The sequence below is a fragment of the Temnothorax curvispinosus genome, unplaced genomic scaffold (assembly GCF_003070985.1).
Source record: "Temnothorax curvispinosus isolate PA1 unplaced genomic scaffold, ASM307098v1 QBEX01004652.1, whole genome shotgun sequence".
NCBI lineage: Eukaryota > Metazoa > Arthropoda > Insecta > Hymenoptera > Formicidae > Temnothorax > Temnothorax curvispinosus.
This window is the reverse complement of record NW_020214432.1, coordinates 7,641-19,879: the sequence shown is the minus strand read 5'-3', so window position 1 is coordinate 19,879 and position 12,239 is coordinate 7,641. Positions and strand designations below refer to the sequence as shown.

At 33.9% G+C, this 12,239-nt stretch overlaps 2 protein-coding genes across 2 annotated transcripts; one reads left to right on the top strand and one right to left on the bottom strand.

Annotated features, from left to right (window-relative positions):
- Positions 1-1,168: 1,168 nt before the first annotated feature.
- LOC112453727 lies at positions 1,169-5,802 on the top strand. Its single transcript, XM_025014632.1, has 6 exons — positions 1,169-1,255; positions 1,339-1,424; positions 1,737-1,902; positions 4,143-4,203; positions 5,043-5,159; positions 5,421-5,802. Exons 1-5 carry the CDS (start codon positions 1,169-1,171, stop codon positions 5,051-5,053), a joined length of 411 nt encoding a protein of 136 aa, XP_024870400.1. The 3' UTR covers positions 5,054-5,159; positions 5,421-5,802.
- Positions 5,803-7,236: 1,434 nt separating this feature from the next.
- LOC112453728 lies at positions 7,237-9,220 on the bottom strand. The gene is made up of 6 exons (XM_025014633.1): positions 9,080-9,220; positions 8,544-8,754; positions 8,326-8,468; positions 8,164-8,230; positions 7,892-8,081; positions 7,237-7,699 (listed from the first exon to the last, which is right to left on the bottom strand). The coding sequence occupies exons 1-6, from the start codon at positions 9,139-9,141 to the stop codon at positions 7,605-7,607; spliced, it is 768 nt and encodes a 255-aa protein (XP_024870401.1). The 5' UTR covers positions 9,142-9,220; the 3' UTR covers positions 7,237-7,604.
- Between the last annotated feature and the right edge of the window lie 3,019 nt (positions 9,221-12,239).

The window sequence follows — 12,239 nt, the reverse complement described above, 5'->3', positions numbered from 1 at the left end:
GAGAGGAATTATCGTCTCATGCAATGTGCTAATACGGCTAATATGGGCCCATGAAATAATGTAAAAATATGCGATAATAGCCCATTCATCGAAACACGAGAAACAGAATATTCGGCATATGTTAATTTTGTATAAAATATATATATTTTGTATAAGATATATAGTATATTAAAAGCCCGCGAGCACATAAAAAAAACTTAAGCAGTAAACAAATCAGCCAATCACAGTCAAGAACTTAAGGCCCGGTCTACAATCAGTACCAATCAGTCACCTTTAGGGCCCGGACACACACTTTTTCGTAACAGTAACAGTAGGATTTCGACCAATCGTGTTACTCGATTCGGGAACGTACGGCCGTACGTTTTCGAATCGAGCAACGCGATTGGTCGAAATCCTACTGTTATGCTAAGACTCCATAGACGCGGAAACGCCATGCGGCAGAGTGCGTTAACCAATCACAAATTTTGATTTTGCCGCAGGCGACTTGCGGCAGCCTTCTGATTGGTCAACGCACTCTACCGCACGGCGTTTCCGTGTCTATGGAGTCTTAGCATTACTGTTACGAAAAAGTGCGTGTGGCCAGCTTTAAGGTCGATTCAGACACAGCCGTCCCGTATCCGTCCCGTAACCGACCACGGAACAGAAACAACAGACAAGGATACCTATTGGCCGGTATTCATAGTCTTCAAGATCGTCTTAAGTAATGTCTTAAAACGCTAATACGGCTCTGTGATTGGTTCATGACATCTTAAGATTGAACTTAAGACGGTCTTAAATAACTATGAATACCGGCCATGTCTCCATCAGCGCGAGATCTTGTCGGAAATGACGTCATAAAATGAAACGTTTTGATTGGATAACTCATGACGCGGCGTCGTGACGCGACGCGCGACGCGTATAGTGGGAACGCACCCTCATTCACGTCTCGACGCTGAAGACGCTCGAACCGACGCACGCGCGACGAGCAGCCGAGTGAGCGACGACGACTCCGTGCGTATAAGTGCTATTTCATCGCGAGATGTGCCGTGATGAGTATCACGATGATATCGCAGATCGCAGGCACTAGAAAGATAGAATATTAAGTAATTCTCTCTTAATTGTCGAATTATCCCGTGTGCGCGATCGAATAATTTTCGTCGTTGGCGTCGCGCGCCGACTGCTCACGAACATGGCCGAAGCACGCCGAAGCGCGCTGGCCACGTTGCGCGGCACATACCTGACATACCTCGCGCCTCGCGCGGCTACAGGAATCGGAGTGAGGTAAATACAGGATTAATGTACGCCGAATATAATAAGTTTATTGTGTTTCAATGAATAATCGACTATTATCGCACACAGGCTCGAGTGAGAAAACGATCGGAGTGCTGGACTACCGTTTGGTCGAGAATCGTCGCCCGTCGTCGGATATCATCGTGGCGTTTAACGTGAGTACAAATTATGCGAATCACGTGATTTAGAATAACGAGGCGTAGTGATGACATGTGTGTCATGTGTGATATATGTGTCGATCGTTTCGTTTCAATTCGACTCTTTTGACTCGACCCGCATTCTATCCGCGTGGCGTGCGGCGTCGGTAATAAGTAAGCTGGCCGTGTTCAGCGGAGAAAGAAAGCTCGGTAAACTGCGTCGCATTGAAATAATGAAAGTGCGCCGTAGTACGTCGATCGTTTTATATCGGGAGTGTCTAATGTCTAATTGTCTAATAAACTAATAAAGTATCGCGATCGTGTTGACAGGTATACTCTCGATCGTGAAATATTGGACAGTGGTTCTATGAGTCCTGATGTGGTCCTGTGCAACGGATGCCCGGATGGCGCGATGGCGAGGAAGGCAAGGAGGAGAACCTTGTCTAAGAGGAGGCCTGGCGGAGGCATCAGGCCCCGGCGGCGGAGCAACTTTGGGGTGAGTATTATTTCTTATCTTAAAATTAATAGCTTTTCTATTTATTCGGGCCGATTTATCTCGGAAGTAAGAAATAATTTGAGAAAGGGAAACCTAAAAAAACTTAAAAAAAAGTTTATTCTTGTAAAGATTTTTCCCTAAAAATAAATATATATATTAATAAATCTAATTGAAAGACGAATTAGACGTGTGCAAAAATTTTTTGAAACATTGATTATTTTGGCAAGATTCCGATAACTCTGGCGCATTTAATTTGACGATGGCTACCGCACATCCCCCGAAAGCAGGGGGGAGTGGGGGTGAACCTCGGTTCGCGTGAAAAGTTGAAAACACGAACCGTGACAATGATAAACCTTGTTTCGCCCTATATTCAAGTCAGAGGAGAGAGGGTAGACCTCGAAATATCTTACATTCTTTACGTTTTTGTCTCGAGTGGAAAAGGTATGCGTGTTTTTGTGTACATTCTTTACGTGAAGCATTACAGTATTTGTGCTTAGCATAGATATATTCAATTCTCGCTTACGTGTGTACTGTTTATACCACACAATTAAAGTATTATTTAAAAATTCATATTATTTATTTTGCTTCGTCATAGAGGAAGCTTTGTTTTTAACTTTAACACTGTATATCTCGAAAACTAGAGCAGTTAGCCCTATAAGACCTATATATAATTTTTTGTTTAGCATTAAAAGTACTACCAGAAACCATCATCAAATTAAGGCGCCAGAGTTATCGGAATAATTAATTGCGTGGACAAATTGCTAATTTCCCCACTTCAACTGATGATTATGTTCCACTGAACTATAAACAGAAAAGTATATAATATATAGCTGCTGACTCGAGTACTCCAAGAGCAATGTATTCTTTAATAAACAATTCTTTAATAGTTTAATAAACAATTCGACGAAGAAATGAACGCCAGGCCGACCTTGTATTCTCATGATCACTAATAATATAATAATAGTAAAAATATTTAACGTCTTATATACAGTACAAACATATTATATACTTTATAATTAAAAATTATATTTGCAATATGCACTGCATTCCGTGAATTCAATTTGACGGTGTTTCTTACTTTCAAAGTCGAATTTTAAATTAATTCGTAAGTTGAAGTCGGACAGTTGAAAAAAATGACGACGCGATATAAGATTTATTCTATAATTCAAATATTCTCGAACAATTAACAATTGCACGGATATTTTACATTTAAATTTAAACGAATTGCAACGCCATTTGTCCCAGAATTGATCCATCTTATGTCCCAGCCCTTGTGTTCCGATAATATTAACGACGGGCTGGGACACAAGATGGATCAATTCTGGGACAAATGGCGTTGCAATTCGTTTAATTGGTAAGTAAAATCTTTGTTAACTCTGCATTTATAATATTCCGATTTCTAATTATCATGTAAATATAGATTTTGCGTCTCACATTGACGATCTATTAGCATCTGCGTATTTTACAAAATTTAATCGGCCTCAAGTATATTCAGTGAAAAATCAATAAAAAGACAATTACATTCTCATATATTACAAATATCGTGTATATCGATTTACAATTTTATCTTGTATATTTAACTTGCATTATAACGCATAACAACGGCCTTTAAAATAAGCGTACAGCATATTTATTGTTAAAATAATGTAAAAAACGCATAAACGCGAAATGTTAAGAAGTCATGTGAAGCCGCGCGCCATTTTTAGAGTATAAAATTAACCACGAGTATAAAATTAACCAAAAATAACGTTCTTCACATCTTTACCATCTTCAACCTACGACACGCGGTACGATTTTGTCTGTTGGAATGCTTGCGCGCGCCTGTGCTGATGATCTTCCTGACTGCTAACAATAAGCTGCAAATTGTGTAGTATCCGCTAGTCATACTGCTTGGCTAGATTAGCTTAAAATTGTAGACCTGTTGGGGAAGGGCAGAGGCGCAGGTAGAAAAAAATTTATGCTCTTTTGTCCTTTCTCGTTTGCACGCAAACAAAAGAATATGCCGACTTGGGGCCCGTAACTGACCCCGCAGGTGGATACTCATTGTCAGTACCGCGCCGTTTCTATGCGTCCATGCCACTCCGTCGCCGTATACGTGCCACACGTAACTTGCGCCTCTATTCCCAGTTCCCAATAATCCCAATAGGAATTTTCCACTTTTTAAATAAAAGCAAATGCTGGATATATTATGTTTTATGTGTATATATATCACAGGTTTTAATAATACTTTTTATTTGCAGAGCACTGTGGACATTGGATGGATCAACTCTGGAACAGATAGTGTCGCGACTAATTTAATTGGTAAGTACAACCTATATTAACTTCATATTTATCATTTATTACAAATTTAACTATTGCGTAAGAATACACGAGGCGGTCTTGCACTGCGAGTATATCACTGTTGGAAAATTTTTGTAGTTTTGTTAAAAAGGGTCCTTGTTAAAATTTTTGTGTAAAATAATCAACACATACATGTGTATGATTTAACACATGCCTGCTATGTTAATTAAACTTTACAAATTATGAATGTAAAATTATCAAAATAATTTAAAAAATATGTTAAAGTAACACAATTTGAACGTATTTATTAAATGTGTTAAAATTTGCAGAAAAAGAGTGTTGATTTTATCTTACAATTTTAACTTTAACATAAAAGTTATGTTAATTGTACACATTTACATTTCCTTTCTTCAAATACTTGATTTATACTCACTACAATTTATTCTTCTTATTATTATATTAGGCATTACAGATATAATTATTAATTGCATATTTTAAAAGAGCAGTCGGGAGACGCCACGCCAAATATACTTAATATTTCAACATATATTTTTGCTCCTCTTTTTCTATACGCAGTTAAACAACTTAAATACAGAATTTTCTTTGACATCTAAAACGTGATTGAGAAACACTTGGCGTGGTTAAAAAAATGTTATCTCTGCTACATGTGTACATTTATATAAAACATGCTCTTCCAAAAATGGTGTGAAAAAAATTAACAGTTTATTATTTTACTTTTTTATGTCCTTACCAAAGAGACTGTAAAGTCTTCCTCAGAATTGACCAAACAGTCATTAATTTTATTAAAAGACTCCATAAAAGAAATCGGAAGTAAGTGGATAAACTTGTTTATGCTACAGTGGTTCTGTGAGTATCCTGTGCAACGGATGCCCGGATGGCGAGGAGGGCAAGGAGGAGAACCCTGTTCTGAGAGGAGACCTGGCGGAGGCATCAGGCCCCGGCGGAGCAACTTTGGGGTGAGTATTATTTCTTATCTTAAAATTAATAGCTTTTCCATTTATTCGGGCTGATTTATCTCGGATAAGTAAGAAATAATTTGAGAAAGAGGAACCGTCTAAAAAAAGTTTATTCTCGTAAAGATTTTTCCCAGAAAATAAATACATATATATTAATAAATCTAATTGAAAGACGAATTAGACGTGTGTAAAAATTATTTTTTGAAACATTGATTATTTTGAGCGTCTATTTAATTTGAATCTTTCATTTTTGTGTTACAGAATCATCGTAGCTTCGTGGCAGACTAACTCCGCTCGTTGCGCATCGGTCGGTGAGTGACTTTTTTTTATTATGGGGTGATGAATCTGTGAATATTAGTTGTTTTTATGTATTATTTTTATCTAATAATACAGATAAATGCGACTTGTGTCACATATTCGTTGCCCTAAAATGGATAGACTAAATCAGATTAGGTTGAATAATAATAGGCTGCATAATAAATCCTAGAGTTCTATTTATTGATTTATTGTATCTACGGAGAGACTGCCCTCGCGTAACATATATCAATAACATGCCGATTTTATCCTGATCGTTTGTTGTCTATCCATTTAGTATTATTATTGACTTTGTATCAATAAATAGAACAAAATAAAATGACGTGAGATCCAGTAAATATTTTATCGCGAAACAGAATAATTTTTTTGTAGAAATATCTGAAAGATGATGTAGTTTTTATATCTATTATATTAAAATGCATATTATAGTATAAGATGATACAGATTTTATGTCGTATTAACCATAATTTGAAAAACATTTTATAATAAAGTAATAAGTTAAGAGAGAATATGACAAATTCTTTATATTGTTTGCGATACTTATTGCGTGAATATATTGCTTCGGAAATTATTGTTTCTTTTGGATCTCACGTCATTCATTCTGTATATCTCACTTGATGTCTGAGGTGAGATCAAATAATGTTCATGATTTATTTCGCGAGTCGGTTCGTGGTTCGCGGTTCGGATTGTACTAATTTTTTCCATCATTGATTTATTTATTGATTTATTCATCGATTGAGTTTTTAATTTCGGTTGTTTCGCGTACATTATGCTATTTAAATTCAGATATTCGCGATCGAGATATAATCTCGATTTCGATTAAAACGCGGTTAATATATTCTTCGCATTCTTTGATATAACTCTCTTTCTTGTTTTCTATAATTTTGATATATTTCTTAATAAAAAAGTTAATTACGCGTATTGTCGAGAAATTAAATGCAAAATTAAGTTAAATTTAAATTTAATTAATATTTTATTAATGAACGTGATTATTTATCTTTTTCTTATATAATTAACACGCTTTCGTTAACGTAATAATTCGTAATCGATAATTCGTAACCGTACCGTTACAATCTACCGGCCTTGAAAATCAGCCGGTATCGAAGGAGTTTGTCTCCTTATTCTCTAGCTGACGTACAGCCAAAATGGATTTGGCCAGGAACAACCCAAATAGGTAGGTCCAATTTGACCACAAGATACTTTGAAAATTACACATATAAGGTACAGTCTAATTGACCAAAATATAAGTGTAAATCGCGATTAAGTGATTCCGCAAGAATCTAGATTTATCTAACACAAAATAATTATTATATTAAGTACGATTAGATACCCATGGTATCCGCACCGAAAAAATTATATTCTAGATTTTAGAATAATCCGATAAACTACAGAGTATTTCCTATTAAAATAAGCGCCAAGGTGATATCCTAAAGGTGAGAGGATTTCCCTCTAATAAGTGTATAATGAAATATTCTAATAAATATTCTAACAAATTAGAATATACCAGATACCTCTAATATGAGTAAGTAGCTTAGTAATAGAATATATTCTAATAATATAGTATATATCCTTTAGTATATATCCTTTGAATGGATTAAAAAGGGCACTCTTCTAAGAGTTAAAATACAATGAAAAAAATAAGGAATTACACAGAAATTAGAAATAAAAACTTTAATAAGATATGGATATTCCTTATCCTTATTTTATTTAAATCTTTATTCTTAATTCCTGTGTAGTTTCTTACTTCTTTCATTGTATTTAAGCTAAAAAGATGGAAAGAAAATACAAAACGCCAAAGTAGACAAGTGGAATATGCAACGTGTTAAAATAAAAGATACATGAATCACTTATACAAATAATCTTACAACTATTACAATATATGTCTATTACAATATATGTTATTTTATTCATCAAGAAAATTCTTCATAGTACACTTACTAAAAGGTACCCATTGGGAAGCTTCAAGACATCCCATTTTTTCACATATATATCAACGAGTTGCTCTTCTTCATCTTCACTCTCATCATTTTCATTTTCATCGCTGTCTTTTTGTTGGTCTTTACTGGGTTCACACTGAGCTCTTGGTCTTGTTTCCAACAAGATTTTACGTCTAAGGGCATGCGTCACTGATCAATTCGCCAACAATTGAGGCCAAGAATCCCGGCTTTCATGTCTCAGACATGTGATAGCAGTTTTTATGGCAGGATCTTCTTTATTAATGCTTCCTAAAATGTTAGAAGAAGATTGTTATTTAAAGGCAAAATTTAATTCAGCGCATACTAAAAATTTCTGTAATTACATTACAACTTTCTTAAAACACTATGAATTTATTCCTAAGAAATGAAAAAATACTCAATAGTATTATAATCGTGGTCTAGTTTGATTCCAGAAAGATGTGAATGAAAAGAAAACTTTACCTTCTAGCTTAGCCGGCTTAGTAATTTTTGTCCTTTCCAGTGCCTCCGAGACACATTGCATTGAAGAAGAAGGGAAGTGAAAGGTTCCTGCGTCCTTCTTTTGGAGATTGTATTTAATATTTTTTACTTTATTTGGTAGTTTACCCTGGGCATTTCTATGCGTTGTGTCAGGAGGAATGTAATAAATAGCCTGCGAGATAAAAGAAATTTTCACTGAGATTGCAGTTGTTTAGATACATTGACAATAATATTTATAAACAAAAGTAGTTTACCGGATCTTCAGAGGGAAAAAGAACACAGATCTTCTTTACAATTTCTGCATATTCAAACTGGGATGGTCTGCAATTCCACAAAGAATAAACATTAACTTTTATGAAAACATATACTGGACCAGCTAACACTGATATTCCTCAAAAATCATTATTAGTACTTACACATAATTCACTTTCAACATCTCTTGAACTACAGCATTTGTTATTGAAGATCGATCTCTCTCATTCAGTGTCCCTTTCAGCTTGTAGTTATCCACCGCTGCCTCTGACTTTAGGTCATAAGTCCTTAAATATGTTTCAAGATCCTGAAAACACAAACAATAATTAAAAACAGACAAAAATTAAAGATGTACAGAGTAATTAAGAGAGAACATATGTACCAATTCTTTCAAGTGAGCAAGGCCGTTAAAAGAAGCTAAACGTTTGTTTGGTTCATAATTTGACTTTGATCTGCTCCTTTTTTTTACCAGATGTTGAGTATTCGCTTTCATTGTCAGTGTCAGATTGTGCTGATATTGAGCTCTCAGCTCTGGAATCTTCGAAACTCTCAGTTTCCGAATTTTTAGATGTTGTCTCTTTTTTCTGAACGGCCTTGAGAAACAGAATAACACAAGTTACAGAAATGAAAAACGAGGAGTTCCGTACCATCAACCTGCTGAGCAATCTGACAAGTTACTTGGTTAGCTGATTTACCTATTATAAAAATAGCATTGACAAAAGGAAAACATTAAAAAAGTCAGACTTGCAGGTTAGCAGATTGGCAGGGAACTCCTTAAAGTTGATAGTATTTTTCATAAAAGTTGTACCGTATTATGTATGTATCATGATTGATGATTATCAACAACACAGATACATAGCTCATGCTGAGATATCACATGCTAGACGAATACTTGTTTTGCTAGTTAGTAGTTCTTACCTGATCAGTTTCTTTACATGACTCGACACGTTGCAACACGGGAAATAAGTTTTCCTCCTCATTCACAAACTCACTATTTGGAATATTTAAAATAAATGTCCCATCAATGTCTTTGAAAGTTAAACTTTCTGTATTTGTATAACTCTCTTCAATCTATAACAGAAAATTCTTATTAATATGTACAAACATAGAAATAATAACTTGTATTGGTAATTTTTACATTAACCGTAGAAAGCTAATACTTCGTAAAATTGACGACGCGTAAATATAAAATGTATATGGCTAAGAAAGCAAAGCAAAATGTTGTTTTAAACGTAACAATGGACGTTAAATAAGGTCAGAATTTTTTTGCTTTTTTACAATATTGAAAGAAATACATTTATATTATTAACCATTAAAAAATACCAATAAATATGTTCTTTTAAAGCAAAGAAGAATGATCATGAAAATGACAACTAGGCGTTAACTTTAATGTTCCTGATATCTAATGTTAGTTCTCTAGAGTTAACGGACATTTCATCGCCAATGATCTTGACCTTGTTATATGTATATGTTATAAGAATGTTGATTAATATTTACTTTGTTTTAATTACCGGTCTCTTACCTTTAAAACACGTACATTAATCAATCCTTGCAACATATATAAATCAAGGTTAAGGTAAAGTATCCGTTAATTAAAAAATAATTAAATAATTAAAAAGTTATTAACAATTAAAGTTTCGAAAACGGTCAAAGTCAGTATAGATAAGTTCGAAACACAAATACTGTATTTAAAATGGCATTAATCGATAGATTTTCGTTTGCACACCTTTGGTTAAAAAATTATTAACAATTAAAGTTTCGAAAACGGTCAAAGTCAGTAGATAAGTTCGAAACACGAATACTGTGTTTAAAATGGCATTAATCGATAGATTTTCGTTTGCACATTTCGAAACAGGTCGATTTTTCGTTTGCACACCCTTGGTTAAAAAGTTATTAACAATTAAAGTTTCGAAAACGGTCAAAGTCAGTATAGATAAGTTCGAAACACGAATACTGTATTTAAAATGGCATTAATCGATAGATTTTCGTTTGCACATTTCGAAACAGGTTGATTTTTCGTTTGCACAGTATCAATTAAATATAATAACTTTATCACGTTTTATTTAATGCAATTAAAATTTCTTATAAAAAATAAATGTATTAAACTGTGTAATCAACAATTTATTAAAAATTTTGAAATAACTATTTTTTACAATTGTTCTATTTCATAACACAATATACCATTAAGTAATAAATTACAAGGAATGCAGGAATGCAGTAAATATATAATATAAAGAATATATTTTTTGGCCAAAAGTGCTGTATTGTAGGTAAAAATTAATTTAAATATCAAATACATAATTTAATAAATATGTAAATATCAAGAAATTATTATAATAGCATGTTTGTTTTATGCTCAGATATATTTTTACCTTGAACATCAGGAAAAGATGGAACAACAGGACGTTTAGTTAGTTTTTCTGAATTTATGTGCTTTTCTGATGCTAAATTTTCATCATCGGAAGAAGTACTTGTATCTTGTACAAATCGATATGGTAATTTTTTCTGTCGTTTTGATGTACAATGTGATTCCAAATCAGAGTCACTACTGCTCAAGTGAGACGTGTCTTGTGCTTTATATGCTTTTTTAGTAGCATGAACAAGACTATCTATATAAAAAAAATTTATTGAGGGGGTTTTTTCGTTTTCCTCGGGTGAGGGAAAATTACGGTGCCTGAAGCCTATCGGCTATATGGCACAAACCTATGTAAACCGTTCCGCCCTTGATTCGAAATCAATGGACGGAGATACAAGAACAGAGAATTTGCGTACATATAAAATTTTTATTTCGGACTAAGCCGAATGTTTTAAATTACTTTGTTCAACTTCTTTAAAAATCTAAACACCAAATACAAAAGCTCCAATTTTCCTTTTTTATTATATCAACGACATCCAACTCCTCGAGGTAACCAATCGCTCGGAGATCGCGGCCAGAAATTTATTGATGGATATATTAGGTTATGTAAACCAAAGAAAAATATAAATAAACTTATTAATAAATAAAAGACATACACACACATATATACATACACACGCACGCACGTAATTGCGTCTGCATCTAGATCTTCTGTCTCGCCGAGCAAAAGTTAGACGCGCATTCGTGGAGTTTTTTGCAATATTTTGCAAACAGATATGGATGTTATGTACGTCATTCTTAGGTCCAAATGTTCTAGACCTTTTAAATTTTTGACGTACGAGAGGCCTCTGTCTGTTACACCTTGACATGCAGCGAGATCCAATACTAAAAAATAATATATATATACACATATATATATTATTACAGTAACTTCTCCTCTATCATGGTATCATGAGTTTAGAACTTAAATATGAATGGACTATGCAGAATAGTCCAGCAGTTAATTGAGAAATGCGTTAATGAGCCATCGTAGAACTCGAGAGAATTGGAATAATTATCTTTGGAGCAATCGGTTGCTTAGAAAGAATTACATTACATCATCAATATGTCCTTACGCTAGACATGCATTTTGCTGCCTTTTAACAATCTCATACATGTAACAGCGACAGTTTGTAAGCGCTTTTGCCGTTTATCGTCCCAGTAATTCTTACATTATCATTTGATTTTCACCAAAATCAGGTTGTGTAGCTCAATTTTTAAGATATTTTAATTTTTTCAACGGTTTTTTCATTCTCAGATGATGCACTTTTTGATTATTGCAGTTTATGCGGCCGTTCCAAAAAGTATATTTATTTTGAGGTATGAAGGTGCGATTTTTGCGGAAAAATGAAAAAGACATTTTTATGGAAAAAATAGCAATATATTTATAAAAAATGGTTTAAAAAATATGAAAAAAATATATTTACGTTGCAAATTACATACTTTAAGTAAATGAAAAGGTTACAATTTTTTATTCGATGCCATAGGCACATTCAACGCATAAATCTGCGTTGAATGCACGATGCTTGTCGCACATCGGTCGAAGGCAAGTGGGACACATGGAGATCGTCTTTTTATCATCGTCTTTTGCTCTTCTCGGGCAAATTTTACATCTTTCTCGCGTATCCAATTTTGTATCCGAAATTTTTTCAATTTTTTGGTAAATAATTGACCGAATGTTTT